General features: G+C 40.6%; 1 protein-coding gene across 1 annotated transcript in view; it reads right to left on the bottom strand.

The window, feature by feature from the left end:
* Positions 1 to 19,062, bottom strand: part of MSRB3 (methionine sulfoxide reductase B3) — an 84,167-nt gene that overhangs the window by 5,231 nt on the left and 59,874 nt on the right. Inside the window, exon 6 of the mRNA XM_057378139.1 lies at positions 2,279 to 2,376. Coding sequence (XP_057234122.1) covers positions 2,279 to 2,376 — 98 coding nt within the window. The remainder of the gene's footprint in view (positions 1 to 2,278; positions 2,377 to 19,062) is intronic.

The raw sequence follows: 19,062 nt of genomic DNA, 5'->3' as shown, positions 1-19,062 counted from the left end.
ATATATACATGCCTGCAGAACCTCTGAAAAAGAAACAATCATCTGTTGCAGCTTTGCACATAAATATATTGGGCAGAATGCACTGGGATAGTGAAATGGTTAAAGCATTCCAAGATGTACTTGGGAGCAGGAAAGGGGGGCACTGCTAACTGTCAGTATGCTTGGATCTCCCAAGCCTCCTGGTTCTAATATGCTGCTGGGAGGCATGGAAAGCAGCTTGCAGTCAGCTGCTGGAGYGGAGAGTCTGAGCTACTGGTGTGCAAACACTACTCCTGTGACTACAGAATTTCATTGATTTGTACAGGTAGAAATAGTAGCCAGGGAGACCACAGGACAGAGGAAAAATAGAGATGCAACCAGCTTTACAGTATTCCTCAACTGCATTTGTATTAATTTCTGCCTGTCACTAATCACTGACATCGTAAATACACCCAGGGTGATGTGTTTCCAAAAAAACTGTGAAAGTAATTTCTAGGATGATCCCATGGATGTATTTGATTAATATTACAGTGGTTTTTTGCTGCTGTGTTTGCTTTCTATAATGAAGAGCGTTAAAAATGTATTTTTAATTCTCTCAGATAGGTGGGAAGGACTTTCAAAGAAAAATCAACTACTTTTCATCTGCAAAGGATTAATAAGGTTTCGGGTTTGGGAAATGGTATTTCCCTCCAGTTCTACCAAGGTCTGTCATATCAATCCCACTACTTTGCAGGCTGCAATAAAACTGCACACTTTTTGCAGCTGCAAGTGTGATTCACACTCCTACATACACAGTGCAGCTGTATTAGCTGTTGCTGGCTGCACAGGTGCTCAGCACTGCACAAGCTGTTTTCATGTGTGACTTGATCATCTGTGGGGTTACTGCCCCAGAAAGTTTGAATAGCTGGTAGGAAGCAGCTATTGGATTATACAGCAACCTTGGTCATATTTTTTCCTTCAAATTCAGATTTTAGTTTTGCTTTTATTTTATGGTGTCTGCATGTGACTGCTGCTAATATTGCTGGTCTCAGGTCTGCTAACATTATTTTGTTTGGCAACAGGTAAATGACATTCCCAGACTCCTTGGCCTGACCACAGGCTTCCTTGGGCTTCTCCAGGAACTCTGGCCATGTCCTGAAGTATGTCAGCAGATATAGGCTCAGCAGGTTGGCAATAAGCAGATTTTAGCACTATTCGGGCCTACTAAGCAGTGCTAAAGTGACCGGATTGCATTTTTGATGCCAGCAACCATTGGTGAAGCACCAGCTTCCCCATCTGCACTCTCATTGCTACTTTGCTAGCGAATTTAGGGAAGTGGAGATTCCCACAAAGTGCTCAATGGATCTTCTGAAGCATATCATCTTATGTAAAAACTTCAGAATTATGTAGCACACATTACAAACTAGCAGACACACTAATTTGGCCATTAACAAATTTGGCCAAATGCTCTATGCAGACTGAAGTTAATGGATACTCTTAGGAAGTTTCTTAACTCCCTCTGAGCCTTATATATGAGCCCTGACTAGGAAGGATGAATATTGGGATAAAATCAGTTAGCCCTCCAACAACACTGTCTGGAAGAAGAGCAAATTATCACTGCCCAAATGAAGCTGCTGCTTCTCTCAGGAGGAGTTCGAGCATGTGGAGCTGGAGGACTGCAAGCTGCTGGGCACAGCTGCTGAACACCAATGCAGCAGCTTCTCCCTGTGCTAGGTAATGATTATGCCATTCCCTTCACAGAAAGGAGGGCAGCACAAAGGGTGAGAGAAAGTAGAACAAGACAGATAACGGAAAATTTGGGCCTGTTTTGAATGACTACTGACTTCATTATTAGGGCAGATGGGATTGTTTCAGGCAGCCATTAGGACTRCGCTGGGAATGAGTGTTGGGAATGAGTTAGCATGGATGCACAGTAATGTAGAGTGATGGAATCAGTACACACAGTCGCTCCACTGCTTTCGACTTCTCTCAACTGCTCACGTGTGGAGTCAGTCGGCCAGGCTCAAAGCTCCTTTGAAGAGAGTCTCTTCAAGAAGACTGTTTTTGTAAACTCAGCACCAAGGCCCACCATTTACATCTGCTCTGTTAAATCTCACATGAGACAACAATGTGCATTCCAACAATCCCTTTGTGCCTTCAGCTCATTCCACTCAGCTTTTATACCAACGACCCATTGTGCTCTCTCACAATGATTACTATTTAACAGAACTGAAAGGTTTGCAAATCTCAAGGAAAGTACAGCACACTGTAATGGTTTTTGCAGCCTTTGCCATTGGAATGGTCTGTGCTATAAACTAACCTGACTGCAGGATATTTCAATCCGATGCATCCCATAGGAGAAATCATCGTTGAAAGTAATTGCATCAGGACTGATCACATCATAAAAGGAAGGCCAACCTGGAAAAGAGGAACAAGACAAGTAAAAAAAGAGGGTGTCAGATATTGTGGCAGAGAGCACTGCAAAAATCTGGACAGAATCACACTTTTAAAAATCTTTACCTCACTCCAGAGCATGGAAATAATGAAAGACTTTTTATACAAAATCACTTAGGTACTTCGGAAAACTTCCCCCCAAAATATAAAGTTGTTTACAGGAAAGGACTAAGCTGCCACTAGCTGCCCAACTTCCATCTCCATAGGGATTCTTGTACTGTACCACAAGCAGCGATAGTTTAGCTCAGGGACAAAGGTCCCAGGTAATCCAATTCAGCTTTCAGTTACAAAAACCCTACAAATTCCACCCCAAAGATAATAGCAAGGCTTCACAGAACCAAATGCTTTTATAATATAAATATAAAAGTACTTTAAAAAAGACTTGTGAAATTGCAATTTAGAGCCCCAAAATGTGCCTTAACCTTTCCTTCACCAAGGCAAACCCAAAAGACTATGTTCAGACACTGAGCCATCACACATTACAGGCAGTGAGATGATTATTTTTGTGTCTCATATCAAAACAGTAATGAGTGCTTCAGAGCAGACATGACCAGGTGGAATCACAACTATGCCCATATTAGACACTAGTGGATGGTCTGCATGTGCTCTGCATCCCGGATAAAACAACTGCACTCACTAATGCACATGTTCAAAGCAGCTGATAGCTGAGCACTGAGCTGCATGATCTGACACCAGATGATGATGAGATGTATACCTGACCTTCCAGTAATGGAAACAAAACAATGGCCTTCCACTMTTTAATTATTCCATGCTAAGTCCCCCCCTCTCCACAACACAGGTAAAACAAGCAGGTCTATTTGGTGACCCAGAAGGTACTCGTTACACAGCTGTAACTTTTCAGCCACTCTTCAAAAGCCATCATAATGCTCCATTTCCTGAAGCAGGGTTCTCACATAAGCACCTGACAGGTTTTAAGGTCATGCCAGCATGTACCAGTGCCCATCTGAAATCTCACCAGCTATTTGTCTTCTCATTCAGTCTCTTGCCAAATATAAAATGCACAGGCAGCTCTTGCTCTCTCCCTGTATTACACACCCAAGGATAGAGAATTTCTTTGTTTCTTCTCCTAATATCTGTTAAACATTTGCTACTGATGATTTCATAAAACAGTTTGCAATAAGCTATTAAGAAACACAGCACCACTGTGAATCACTGCATGCAGATGAATAAAGGATGTAGACAGCTTTCCAAAAGAAAAGTCAGTAGAATCTTCTATACTGTATAAGGAGATGTGGAAGCTGACAACTTTTTTGAAAGCAGTAGAGAAAAGGTGCAAACTGGAAAAAGATCCATATATCTTCAGTTGTATCTCAGATTATTAAACATAGAAGAACATTTCTTAGGATGTAAGCATAACAAGCAAATTTTTTTAAACAAAGAAATGCTCAGAAATGTGTTTCTTTTCCTTTTCAGAGCACACATATAGTAGCATTTCTAAGTTACCTGAAGGCATTGCAAGTCAGAAGTCCTATGCTCCCAAGGTGCCAACTACCATCACAAGTGTTTCCACCCTAGAACTCATGGCAGAAATAAGGAAAGTCATCCCCCTCTCTCCAAGTAATACAAAAGAAAATTACAGACAGCAGCAGACTGAGGAGCAAGAAACCTGAACAAGGAAAAAAAATCCCACAAGACAGGAATTCAAAACAATGTGCCAATGATAACTGCAAAAAAACAATTTATAAATTCTTCCCCTCATGCAAAATATTGCTGTCAAACAACTACCCTCACAAACAGGAAAGAAGTAAACATATGACAAGTTTTGTAAAAGGGGTTATCCTGCTGACAGAAAAAATCATGTCTCCTAATTGGTGGCTCCTTTCCAACACCATTTTTCAACTTCCTAGCTGGGCCTCTGTCTAATGAAAATTGAGGCCTTACATAGTGCTAGTCAGAATATTTTTAATGAAGCCTGTTTTGTTTTTTTAATTTAATAATTTTGCAAAACAGACATACCAGTCTGCCCCTGTGTGATGGCAGAGGAGTTTCAAAGAGCAGGGAGCTTTTTGGAGCAGCTAACTATCTGAACATGCGAAAGCCTTTGGAGAAGGAAAACTTCAGGGCTGCAGAAATTCTCAAAGAAAACCATGCCTCCTTCATTATAGCAATAAGGAGGAAGCTTCAAAGACTACAACACAGAGATTGAAGCAATTTGTGTCTTGCTGAGAAAATTATCTTGTGAGAAGAGTTTGTAGAAGACGTGTTTATGTCAGCTTTGACATTAAGAAAGACCATCCATCCTACTTTCTCCGGACTTCTCCTTTTGGTCTTCCCATTCACCAGAGAAAAATTATTTGCTTTGGATGCACTCCACACACTTTTGAAAAATGAAGTAATCTGAAACCTATACAAACAGGCAAACTTCTCCTAAAGTAGTCTTTGTACCCAACTGGAGTGACTTCAGATTAGGCTGTCAGTTCATGCCACAAGAGAAACGTGCTCCAAAGGCTCCACCACTGCTACATAGAGTCCCCAAGAGAGGGACTAGGAAACAGACCTAAACAGTGTGGACTTTTAACTTCCACCAAGCCGTATCTTCTCAAGTAACATGGCAGGCCAGGCATTCCCAGGACGAACCACTACTCTATGAGAGTTGACTGAGCAAACCTTGGAACAGAAAAGGCCCTGAAGGTCACAGTGAGACACACTGACACTCTATTGACCTTGAGAGGAAGATGAGTGAATTGCTCATTGAGTTGATGAGCCAAACTCACCAGAAAATCAATGCCCTTTTGCGCTCTCATTTCCTCTCCTGAGCTAGAGTGGAAAACCCATCCAACAGTTTGCTAAGCCTTCACTCACCATTTTGTCTACTTCAAAAGCTGCCAGGAACAAGCTGTTGCAGCAGTAGTCTGCTTGCCTGCATACTAGGCAACTGCCAGAGGTGTAGAAAGCCAGCCATAAGCTTTGTCTATATAAGTGGTAAATGACCCAGCAGTGGACTCCACTTTGCAGACCCCAGGTTACTTCACTGGTTTCCCTGACTGCAGCCCCTCCACTCCTGCCCACCTGCCTCCTTTCTTCTGTAAGGCTGCAATATGGATGGCTGCCTCTACACTTCAGACCGCTTGCAGTTGTGCTTTAAAGCCTCAGCCCACCTTTGAAGGCTCTCTGGCTACTTGTTAAGGGCATGCTCCTGCAAGGACAGGGGTGAAGATGACCATTCTGGATCTCCTGTGCTTCTACTGAGCTGGGCCAGAGAAACAGTAACCCTTAGCACTGCCGAGGCTGAGCACTGGAAAAGATCCTTTTGCAAACTCTGGTTCAGAGACTCAACCCTCCTTGGGTGATGGCACTGTCAGGTGTAGTCCACATCTGATGGCCAGCAGGAGCTGGGCTCTTGTCTTTTGATGGTAAAACATACCAGCTAGGAAGAAATAGGCTGTTTGAGGACAGTACGACGCAGTGACAGCCAGCAATTTTTATTGCATTATAGACATCTAAAATGTGTTCATTCTTAGATTCACAGCCACATTGCATCACAATGGCAACATAAATAGGCTTTAAAATAGAAGTCTGTTGTGTTTGTGTTCACTCCAGCAATCCTTCCCACAGGAGTCAGGCCATTATGTCCTAAGGGCCAGCTTCTGGTAAGTTAATAAGTAAGGAACAAAGATGAATAGTTTTTCAAATATACAGCAATTATCCTTTCCTGGATCTCAAATACACTAAATAAAGCAATGAAACTTTCTTCTGTCAAGTATTTCARTGAAAAACGTGTAAACAGAACATTACCAACAGATCTTTTCCACTCTATCCCGCRCAAGTAACAGAGAGACTCTTACACTGCTGGGTGTCACAGATACTGAGTAATGTCCCACTCTTTCTCTTTCTAGGACTTCCCCCAAATGTTTTATAAAAACTGTACAGCATTTCTAAAATCCATTCCACATGCCCTCAGCAAAATGGAACCTTTTTTTTTCATAATGGTCCCTATTCTGGCAAAGAGGAGACAGTGGTTTATGACTCTTCATCAAAGAATGCTTTCTTGCCTGCTACTGCCCTGGGCAGCAACTCAGAAGAACAGGGAGGAAGAGACATATTGGGTTTGGTAAACAATGCTGGATTGCTGCTTTTGCCACCCTGGACAGAAGGCTTCAAATCATTCAAAAGAAGCATCTTCTTTCTCACTTTCAGACCTCCTATTCCAGGTACCGGATGGAGTTAATATTACTAATGAGCCATCCACAGCAGACACCTATACCAGCAGCTGGTGTAAGGTGGGTATCAGGACAACACAGCTGCAAGCACAAAGCAGTCCCAGACATCTGACAAACTGAACAGTCAAACTGAAATGCCAAAGTAGCAATAGAGCCAGAGGAAGTTAGCAACAGTAAATAGTGTGCCCATAGTCCAGTCTCCTTTTTGCATTCCTGATACATATGAAACAGCAGCAGGAGGAGATTGTTTCTTTCACATTTAGCCAGGAAGCTCTAAAGCCCCTTATCTTGTGGGCTACTATAGGATTCTTTCTCGGGGCAATGCTAACCTCATGCAAAAAAAGAAAGACATTTTGTTCCCATAAGCTTTTGGAAAGCAGTCCAGCTGCTGATTGATTAATCAATTTTTGAAGCATCTCAAACCTCCTTCCAATTTTGCAAGTTTGCACACATTTATTGTAGTTAGATCCCCCGCTTCCTAGATGGATGCAAGCACTTAGGCATCTAACCGTTAAAATGTGGGTCTATAATTATTTGCAGAAGCAAAACGGCAGGCTGCTTTTGAAAATCAGCTCTGCTAGGCTATTTTTTCCCCTATCCTGAAATAATATGCCATTTGGCATTTTTTTGAACAGCACAGTTGCAATCTAAAAGTATGTAATGCTCTGACATTATTACCATTTCATACACCTGCTGATTGGAGACCTCCAGTTTTTCAATAACAGTGATGTCTATAGTTGTTTTTCATTTTAGATCCCAGCAAGATTAAATTCAACCTGCATTTTATCATTCTTTGCTGTAATTATTCCAAGCATTTACTTCAGTGAGWTATTTACAGATGGAGAAGTAGGGGGAGATGGAAGATGTTAGAACTACCAAATGGCACCAGATGGAAAAGAGGACCTTGACCTGAAAAATACCTTGTTTCTCTGATGTGCTGTATTTTTAGAATTCTGATTCCCTTTTAACCTAATGCGGATTAATGAAAACCCAAAGGCTTTTTAAGGTAGAGTCTCATCATTTATCTTCACTGAGAAGCCATGTCTGTGTAAAAATATAAAGTGTATTAGGATTAAAAAAAAAAGGTAATAAAGCTTCTGCTTTGAAACTGCTGTAAAGCTGAAGGGCCCTCACTTTTTTCTTTCTCAAAGGTTTATTGAAACAGAATCTGAAAGACATAGGCATCCACAGCTGTAACTTCTCACATAAAAGTTTAATGTAGAACTACAAAGTGACATGTTGCGATTATGTAGGATGACTGTACAGATACAGGGCTTTTTTTTTGGCTAGCACAGAACATCCTGGGTTATTTTTCATAATATCTCCATGATGGTGAATGAATAATGAATATTTGTACTTGCAATTATTTTACCATCAGGTAACACTACTTTCTTTGGAGGCTCATGTAATTTACCCAAATATAACTAGAAGCAGAATCAGGAACTCAAAGACGCTTGCTCACCAGCAAACAGCTTTACATTAGATATGTATTCCAATGGAAAAAAAAAAAAAAAAAAAAAAAAAAAAAAAAAAAAAAAAAAAAAAAAAAGTGGTTGCTTTCCAGCACAACTCAGATACAAGAAGGACAACATGGTACTGTTTTTCAGCAGACCATGCCAAAAGAGAGTCAGAGTGGTAGCTAGGCTGAGGTTGAAGGGAACAATACAAAGACAAAATGAAGCTTAATTCTGGAAGAAAAGAGAGAGCTTMTCTCTAACACTAGCTGTCTCTAACAGCGAAGTTGGTCTCTTGCAGCAGGCAAATACCATGCTGGCAGAACAATGTGGGAAGGGAATTTTTCAAAACAACTGAACTTCTAATAGCAGCTTTTATCAGACAATTGTCATCTGCTTCTTCCTTTATGTTTCCCACTTGGGAAATAAAAAAAAAGTGAAAGCCATGAATAAAGGTGGTATTTGTTTTCTTCTACTATAGCACTCAGAGCATCCAAACAACTTATGATGAAACAGCATATGCAATCCAGATTTATTTCTTGGTTAGTGGGAGGAGGTTATATTTGTTTAAAATTATTGTTAAGGGAGATCTGAAACTTAGCGTCTACAATTACATTTGACATCTGAATTTTTCAGAACAAGAGTGCCCCTGATGTCTCTTGAGCAATAAAAGCATGGGGCCTACTCTCTTTAGCAATTAATAAMTGTATCACAATACTGCTCTTGCCCTAGCTGCTTCCTTAGTGATTTCACTGTGCTCTAAAATACTGATAAATACAAGCTGGCTCTTTTAGAGCATTCCTCTGTAATATTCTTGACATTTTGAATGTAGCTGCTGCTAAAATCTACAGGTAGGCAGGAGCTTCCTCAAGTCTTCTTACAAAGATTGAGTTACTAATGGTTTCTTTCTTGGTTCAGGTTCAACAAAACTACTGAACCTAACTCACTTCCTCCCAAAGGACAGGTTTCTCCCCTCATCTGAACAGTGTCTCTTGTTACTTTAAATCATGGCTAATGTTTTTAAAAGTGTATCTTACACATAAGTCAGCTGTAGATCTTCAGCATCAAAGAAACCAAATAGAACTGTGTGAAGCGGTGTAACCTTAAGCTATAATTTTAAAATGCCATCAAGAAATCTCTCAAATACTTTTTAAAATTTACTGTTGACCTAATAACCTCAGTCTAAAGCATTCAACTTCGAATAGTTGTTTTTGTTTTCCCTCCAAAAGTAGTATTGCAAAATACTTTGCAACTGGTACAGCAATGAGTAATCTGTTTAGTAATCTCACTAAAACAGCTAAAGATTTCACATAGGATGAGGAAATCAGAATAGCAGTAGAGCTGGCAGGCCTTATGATGGAAGTGATTTGACAAAATTGGAATCCTAATGCAGTATGTTCACTGAGAAAGTTAAAAAAAAACCAGCAACCTTGTAATAATCAACATCTGGTCCTGGAATATACAGCAGTCACAGATTAAACACATATTTGAAAAATTTGTCATGGGGTCTTTCAAATAATGAACATCCACAATTTGTTTGTTGAAATATTTTCCTTTTACTATTGTTATGCATGTCTGGGAAATAAAGTCTGTAAAGAACAGCCAGAACTCAGCTGCACACTTAAACTGAAACTACAGAGGTGACAGAATTAATTTTAATCAAAAAAAACCCCAAAGCCTGTACTGTCTTCCTTTTGGAGTTCTATTCATTCTATTGAACCTCCTTCTGTAATGCCTCTAGTACTGAGTGCTTCAGGAGACAAGCATCCTCCTCATTTCAGCTGGACAAATAGGTTCTTATTTCAGCTGCAAAGTTCTGAGACAAGGGAAGGAGCTGCTACACTAATTAAAACAAACAAACACAACCCCCCATGACAACAACAGAAAAGACAAAGACTCCCTTTCTTCTGTTTACTTTAGATACTAAGTGAGATATCTAGGTGGGGGAACTAAAAATGGACATAATTTATTTGGCCATAAAGGAAAGCTTTTGTCAGGACTGAGGCAAAAACTGGGGCAGTTTAGCTGATGGCAATGTGTGCCAAAGTCTGACAGAATAGAGCATTGAAAGCAGGGTGAAGACAGCGCTTCAAACCACCAGGTCTGTAAGGGCTATTTGGTACAGGACAAGACTCTGAAAGAGGAGAATATGGAGAGGTGGAGTATGGCTCCTTCTCATGCCACCATGGAGAGCAAAACCCTTCTCTTGGCCKAATATTACAGCTTATCCACTAAGCTAGTCCTTAAGAGTCTTACACTTCTGGAGCAGAATTTTTATCCCACTGCAAGAACATCTCACCATGAACTACAGGCTCATCAAGCCCTGCAAGGAACCTAGCTTTAAAGTCCTGCTTCTCATGGGAAGTGCAARATCTACTCACTGCAATTTTATGCAGACTTCTGAGGTACCTCTGCTACACTAGGCCTCAGGGCAATTTTACATTACCCCTGCCTAATTTTACATTACCCCCTTGGTCTCTGCAACACACTATGCTGCATGCATTAAAGAATGCAAAAGGTACAGGCACTACATAAAATCCTAAAAGAGGAAAAATAAAATTATTTGCAGGGTTAGATTGTTTGGAGTTGCTGTTGGTTTGGGGGGAGGTTTAAATCTTTTTAACCTCTTATGCAAACAAAAGGAACTAGGTAATAATGCCTGCTAGAAAATAAAGACCTTTCTTCGCAGAAAACCCTGACAAAAACAATATACATGTGCAGACACACACACACACACTCCTTTGCTTTTAACTCTCAGTGGAAAATTTTGTACTTTGAAAGCCTCAGAAAACTCTAAGTATTGAAATGGAAAAGTTAGTGTTTCTGATTGTAATATTCACATTTTGTTTTCTGTTACAGTTTCTAAAGTAAATCAGGCTCTTTCCCCTACACACCATGTTTTMTTTCAAGGTTTTCAAAGGAAACCTTTTCACAGCCATACTAAGTTACAAGTGACACAGTCTGTAGATAGTAATAGCAAAGTAGTTAAAGCCAATCTCATGAGGAGCTGTTCTCATTCAATGCTTTCCTGGGGGAAGTCCAGCTTGCCTCCAGAATCTCCCAAAGACTGAGCAAGCATTACATTAATTTGGCCACTGCACAGGTCAGCCCAGCACAGGTCTCTTATTCTCTTCTGTGCCTGTGCTATTCCTTTCATGGTCACATTTTTTATGTCTTCTTTTTCTTCTTCATTACCCTTCCTTTATATTTTTTTATCCAAATAAATAATTTAAACAAAAGTAGCATACATGAAGTGTTCAAGACATGGAAGCAATTTTCAAGGTAAAAGGTATGAGTATTTGTAATTAGGCACAGTGCAAATGTTCACAGTGGAAGTCAATTATACTCACTACATGTTTTCACAGACAAATAATATTGGTTTATAAACATCCAACTCACTTCACGGTCTTGTTTTCTTTTATATTACTCTAGGTAAAGAAATATGTATGAAGAAATAATTTGCTTGGAAAAGAAAGCTGCTGCCATAAATGAGAGGAAAAACMAAAGATTTAGAGAGAATCAGCAAAAGTAATTAGGCCCATATGCAGGAGTAAACTGGAGAGACAAGATCCTAAAGAGTGGGCAAGCAGCCCAGTGCCTCTCACAGAAGCATTCAAGCAATTTAAGGAAAACTCTCCATACTCATGCGGATTTGCCTCCATTACATGATGCTTCCCACAACAGTTAGCTACATGCGGTAGCTGCCTTTCTCAGCATCAGCTATGGATGCCCTTTGGATACTCTCTAACGCTGAAGGGCTCTTAGTATTTATATTTCCCTGGGCTTCCTCCTCTGGGCCATGCTGATGTCCCAGCGCCCCAGCGCAGCCGGCGCCCCGATCCCACTGCTGGGCACGGGCCATGGCCAGGACATGCACCGCTCCCACTGCCGCCGGGAGGGCAGCGGGGCTGGGGCGGGGAACGGAGGGGAGGGGAACGGGGCCGCCTCCGGGCGGGGGGAGCCACGGCGCATGGCCTTGTTCTTGTCTCCACCTGCCGATTCCGTAAGCGAATGTACCCGGGGAAGCAACCTCACGGCTAGACCAGCAGAGAGATACATACCAGTGGCCATACAGCCGTGTTTCAGGTCTGTTCTTGAGCAAACACCGTGACTGGGGAGAGAAGACACCGATACCGCAAGGGCCACGTTTCCCCCTGAGACTTTTGGAAGACAGGCAGGGYGCCATTCCTCCGTCTTTCTTCCTCGTCAAAGCCATTCCCAGGTACCGCCGAGCCCCGGTGACCCAGGGCACGGAAGGGCCGTGGTTCCGTGCCGAGAGGGCAGCGAAGGCAGGCGAAGCCCCAGTGCAAGCAGCCGAGTTGGCACTACAATCACTCGGTACATTTCTGGAGCTCACATGTCAAAAAGCATCACCTCCAATTCACTGAACCCTTCAAAAGAAGCACACCAGGCACACCAGGGCTCCAGCCTAATCTGGCTCTCACCCTCCTCAGAAAGGAACAAAAAAAAGACAGGGAAGGGATATACAAAGGCATTTCTCATCAACTGCTAAATGGCCCAGTATACCCATAACCTCAGCTTCTCTGGTTTATAGCAAGAGAGCGATGAAAACCTGATGGAACAGCATGCACACTGCACTTTGAGCCACTGGAGTGCATTTTTGGAATTGGACAGAAATATTGTGGACACCTGGGCAGGGCATGYGCAAGCAAGGGGAAATACTGTCAGGAAAGGAAGAGTTTAAAAATATTCAGAAAAAGTTCAGACTACGATTTTAAGATGTGAAGTGCTGGCACGGATCAGTTTTCCTGAAAAGCAGGAATCAGGCTCGAAGCTGGCTCTTGATCTGCTGTTTGAAGACCTCAAAAGCAGACCAATTTAGACAGCCACTTCTTCAAGGAGTCTCACTAAAATTACAAAGACATAAAATTCCAGTCAGACACAGGAAATTMTTGGGGGAATTCAAGAATTTTATGAGTCAGAAGATAAAAATCCCTCTAAATAACTAACTAGACTAATCTAATGAAGTAGTCACCAGGAAAGGAGTGTGATGAATCTGCATGTCAGAAGGACAAATTTAAAGAAACAGGAAATTGAACAACCTGAAGCTTTTTTCAGTTTACTCCCTGTGCCCTGCTTCTTTTTTTTTCTTTAAAGGTGCAAACTGAGTTGATGGCTGCAGAAGCGGAGGGGACTTTCTCCTTTTAGATGAAGTCTCAATTTAAAAGAAATTAATTATYTAGMTTCCTTTCAAAAAGRTGGTAAGTTGTTTAGTTATGATCCATTATTTGCACTGTTGTAGACCCTTCAGGGCCAAGTGCAGTTGGCCACTGACCATTGCAAAAGAATGAATGGAAATCATCAATGTAAAGTTCATAACTTAACATTTAGCTTTTTCCCTGCCAAGCAGAAGTGAAGCTTAATGCTTCCTATCATGTATTCTACACATGCTAATAACTAGAGAGTATAGTCCTAAATGATAGTTACACCTGGTCCAGCTTCATATTGAGGTGCATGCTTACATTTTGACAGRGAAAAGCTGAAAGAGATGTTTCTAGAGAAATCTTCATGCCCACAAAGGCCTAAACTTTAGGTAAATGGAATTTCAAGATGGTTTGTGTGAAACMATGTTGCATGGAATGTTACCTTCTCTGTGGTAGGCTATACCTAGACTCAAGAAGGTGTTTACATTTGAATAGTATTGCATCCCAAATGCTTTTTGTCAGGAGCAACAAAAAGGAGGAGCTTTTTCAGTTGATAACATGTTCATTAAAAAACYTTTATTTAGGACATTAATTAAGTTTTAGCAAATTGCACTTTGCAACGATCATGTTAGAATTCCTAAAATTACAAAGATTGATACTATTGCCATGATGTTGCTTCTGTACTAAAACTGAGTTTGCATTAAAACCCTGTTGTTATTTCAGGTTCGCCTCAGCTTCAAGGATGTAAACCTACAGAAAAGATGGATTTTTTTGCTTGCTTCAGTGAGGTCTGTGATTTCAAACGTCTTTATTCCAGAAAAGACAAAAAGAAAAATTAAAATTCTCTCTAAACAAGCTTTCCTCCAAAATGAATCTTGGGTTGACTAAAATGTTTCATTATACAAAGAGTTCGTTATATGAAAACAAAAAGACTGTATTTTAATTTTAATTTTCCCCCAGCATTTTATATTTTATACTAAAAACTACAGATGAAAAGTTGTTTTGAAATAATTTTGAGATGAAAAATGAAACCTTCTTCCTCAAAAGACAAGCCACTGGTCTTTCAGCTTCCACAGTCTGATATGCTGCAGTAGATAGTGTGTTAGGCATAGGCTGAACTGACTGCAAACTGCTTTTATATAAATTTAGAACACTTCTTAGTTTTCTATCTGAACTGCCTGTCTGGATCCTCCTATTTGGGATTGATTCTGGACTCCACTTAAAACACTAATTGTTTATATTAAACAGACAAGARAATGTGTGATGTATTTTAACTGTCAAAAGTGTTGTGAACAGCAGCAGCTGGAAGAGGAATGTTTAATTCACTCTGTTACCCACAAGCCTTTTAGAATCCCGTATCAGCAGCTATATCTTGGTCTTGCAGGCAATGAAAACAGGGTATGAAGGGATGGTAGCACTGCAAAGCTTATTCTACAGGGGAAAAAACCCAAGGGGCATTCAAAAGCCATAACATTGTCATTATTACATCAAAATAGAGCATCACTAAATTTACAACAATACTCATGCATCTGTGAAGGCTGTGCATATTTTTGTGTGGAACAGTACACATATCATGACTTGATTCTTGTGCTGGTTTACTCACACACAGCTGATGCCAGAGACATGATGCAGGTAGTGATCAGAGATACCACTTGAACTATTTGCTATGTGATACCACAAAAAAGAATACTCTTACATCTTCTGGGCATGGCATCAGCAGCTTGTGTGAAGCTGTGAATAAGTTTCCATCCCTGCACAGTTTATTCTCACGGTATCTCAGACACATGCTCAGGACAGTTCCCCCATCACAACTATTGCAGCATAAGCTTTTGCTGGGACTAGCAGAGCCCAAAACAAGTGTTAAGAATTGTTACTTAAGAGATATTAATAAAGGCCTTGCTAAGTATCAGGATCAAGTCGCTTTCAAAAGTTTATAAAAACTTCAAATTTTCAAAAGCATAAAAGCATTCAACCACATTTATACCATTTGTGTATTTCATTGAGGAAACCTTCTAAGTAAAATAGCAAATTAGCTGCACATGGAAAAATCATCCTTCCAGTGTCTGAAAACATTAGGTAAAGGGATGCAGGAGCATGTGCAAACTGCTGTAGTGCAGGTTTTCCTGGTTTTTCAGGCCTGACTTCTGCCATGTGGTTTGGGGCTTTTTAGTTGGTGTTTTTTGTTGTTGTTGTTGTTGGTGGTGGTGGTGGTGGTGGTGGTGGTGGTGGTGGTGGTGGTNTTTTTTTTTTTTAATGTCACATTTACAGAATGGATACAGAATGGGAAGGGAACACTGCTTTTGTTTATCCCATCAGTGTTTTGCTTGTCCAATTGCCATGGCTGTATTAGTAGGAAAAATAGACCTAACGAGGTGTAAAATAATGCTCTACATTCAAAACCAGCGCTGTAGCTCATTTCATTTAATATTTACTTCAAAAGTAAACTCTGCTGAAACCTGGCATAAATAGCACTACATGAGTTTGCAAGGTATTTTAAACTGACCAAAGCAAAGTCAATTAACACCTCATACACACAATTGTTTATTTCGTTCCCTACTACCAAAACTTCTGCCAAGAGTGCGCTGATATAACCGAGAGGARAGTCATGTAGGGCAGTCCTGACTGGAAGAAGAATTCTTAACTAAATAGCAGTTAGGCAGCAGAAACATCATCCACACTAAGACAATAAGACAGTAAGCTAAGTCGAAAAAGTAGCTGGAGGTAAAGATTTTAATGAGATTTCAATTTTGATTTCATGCTTTTTATACCCAATGTGTCCCACTTCTCACTGTCAGCTCTTCCATTTTTTCTTACACTACTTCTTTCTTTCCTTGTTCRCTTAAAAAGGCAGCAAACTGGGTGTTGGAGCTTCCTCTCAGGCAGCGTGTGCTTGGGAATGTGAAGTCAAGGAACTGTAGCCTTGATTTGCCCTTGGAAGGAGCTGTACAGAGATTTTGTTTGGGTTTAAGAGATGATTTTGTGATTCCTTCTTAAAGGAAAGTTGTAYAAACACTTTCGCCAGAAAAGGCAAAATACAAAATCTTGACAAGGGCTCAGTAGGAAGTCTTCCATGAAAAAAMCCCTGTTTTTTAAACAAAAAGAATATGAAATGCTTACTTTCCAGAACCAAACTTTTTCAATAGGGAGGTCTTTCACCAAAGACACACTCAGTGCTGGACAGTCAGTAACCTGCTACTCATAAGGTCCCATGGAGATGCATGGGAGGCTTCTGTTCTAAATAACTTCTAAATTCTCTATCCAAATTGGAGAAGCTTTACAAGGCAGATTTAGGGGAAGGTGTCATAAGATGGCTGAAACAATCCATCAGCTTCTTGCCCGTCTTTTCCCCTCAGTTGTCTTAGTCGTAATGCTTCTTCACTGTTCACCAACTCAGGTGCTTATCCATTTGCTGGGASAAAGTTTAATTGGTTAAACCAGAAGAAAATTATTCAACCATTTTTTTCTGGGCTAACAAGCTCAATCAGTTAACTGAGAGGTTAAACAAGCGCTGGAGGCAACCCAAGGCAGAAGTTGAGAATACAGGGCAAGGAATGCAAGGACGACTGACTGATAAAAATTCTACAGTTAGAATAAACTAAACCTCTGAACTGAGCTTTGACACTACATCTGTGCACTAGTATCACAGAAACATGATTATATGCTGACCACACAAAAACCAGATTTGACTAAAAGGCTGCTTGAGGTCAGTGCTTTTATCATTCAAATAAGCCTGTAATCCTTCGGTTCCAAAGATCTCCTCTGTCTCAGCATTACAAAAGGCAAAGCATGTGAATTTRGAACTTAAATTACCTGGGCTATATATTTTCACTGCGAGCAGGTAGCAGAGGATGAACTTTTCTGCAAAGGGACTGAAACACACTGTACGTTTCATTCCCTGACCATACTGTGACCACTTAAAAAAAACAGATCAAGAAAAACCTCAAAAGCTACAGTAATGTCAGTTCCCAACCCTGTCTTAGGTATAATAAAATCTAACCTTTGACACCAAGCTACTCAAGTACTGATCCAACCCTATTCAACAAACTTAAATACTACRTAACTCCCTACAAGTACAGTCTCTGTTTACTTAAGTTCTGAGGGGTCGAAGCAGATTTAGCAGCATCACAATGGAAGTTGCAGGAACAGGGAAGGACTGGAATGCCAGAGGTTCCTGGGTCTTCCCTCTGTACCTTTCAAATGTTCATAAGATTGCAACCAAAATAACACACATTCTGGCTGCAGTGCACTCTTAGCCTTAGGAAAAAATATCTGTTTTCAATTGCCTAAAAGAGACTGTTCTAAGCCCAAACCTGCACTGAAATGCAAATGGTGTCAAGCAACCAATCAGGATAATAAAAAAATTTTTGTGTGCTCTGTAACTTCTTTCCAGCTCCCCAGGAAACTGAGCCATACCCATGGTTTTAAATGCTCATGCTGTAATTGTATCACTTCAGGTGTTTTCAACAGGATTCCTTCCTATAAAGCAGTAAAATACCATCCAGATTGCTGCAGGAAGAGAACAGAGCCAACAGCATAGTCAGTGTCTGACAAATGACTTGCTTCCCATGCCACAAGCAACAGCCCTTAAAAAGCAGCTCACTGAAAACCCAAACAAGCCTTGCAGCTTCTGGCTTTAGAGCAAGAGCTAGAGGACTTTGGGACCTCTGAGCCACATTCCAAAATGTATCTTATAAACGTACTTCCCGCCCTTGCAGGCAGCCTAATGACCTGTATAGGCCACATCTGACATCAGCTTCAGAGCCTCACCACCCCAATCAAAACATTTTGGCATGAAATATGGTGCTTCATTTGCACAAGGCAGCATCCCATTGGTGTATTTTTGAGGGAGGAGGTGGAGTGGAGAGGAAGAAGCCTCAGTAACAAAACTTCCAATGTTCAACTTTATTTTTCACTGTTCAACACTACTGTCACTAGGTATAGTATTTGTTTCGCACTGCTACTAATACATTTTTAACCTACACCTTAGGAAATGTTAAGTCTAAAATACTTGCAAAACTATGATTTGTTTTCTAGAAAGGCCTAGAAACAAAGTGATCACCCTTTGCAGAGCTGTTTGTGCAATGACCGATCATCTCTATTGTTGGCATTCCCGGGGGTCACAGAAGGGTTCAGYTGCATTGTACCAGGGCAGAACCGAAAAGAAAGGCTGTCACAGCCGGATGATTGTGCAATCTAGGAAACGAACCTGTGGGTGCCTACTCTTAAGCATCCAATTAAATGAGACCTGAGTTTTAGGTTGATGGCAGGTTTGGGAATTTGTTTTTAGTTACTTTCTACGTAATAATAACCCACAGTCTCTAGGTGTCTAGAAAACTTTCTGAAAAGTTCTTAAATTTTTAAAAAATTTTGACTGGAAAAATTAGAGAATTTGCTTAAAAATCAAACTGCTCAACTGTTTTCCACTCTTAATTTTGCAAGCATATAATGCGAGTCTTTGTTTTAAATGTTTCCTTTCCAATATCAAGATATGTTAAAAAATCTGAGTGGTATATACCCTGCCCCAGTTCAATACATAGAAAAACCCCCAAATCTTAAGACCAACTTGCCTGGATACACAAGTCCCCAGTCTTGTTTCCCATATACAAGTTTGGCCCCCAAATTAAAAATCTACCAGTTCTAGCTCTGGTCATTCCACCCTCTGGGACTAACCCTAACCTCTGAACATTTTACCTCCTTCTGCAGTAAGAACAGATACAACAGGCTTTGTATCTATCCAAATATGTAAATTGGGTGAGCGGGAGAAACAAAAATTTTATATGTGGCTTTGTAGTAGTCTACCTTTCTACTATCCTTGTGTTTAAAATCTACTTGCCTGTGCTCATTCCATGC

The sequence above is a fragment of the Malurus melanocephalus genome, unplaced genomic scaffold (genome assembly GCF_030028575.1).
Source record: "Malurus melanocephalus ecotype Western Australia unplaced genomic scaffold, MMel_1.1 scaffold_10, whole genome shotgun sequence".
Classification (NCBI taxonomy): domain Eukaryota; kingdom Metazoa; phylum Chordata; class Aves; order Passeriformes; family Maluridae; genus Malurus; species Malurus melanocephalus.
The sequence above is the reverse complement of the archived record's forward strand: the minus strand, read 5'-3'. Positions and strand labels throughout refer to the sequence as shown.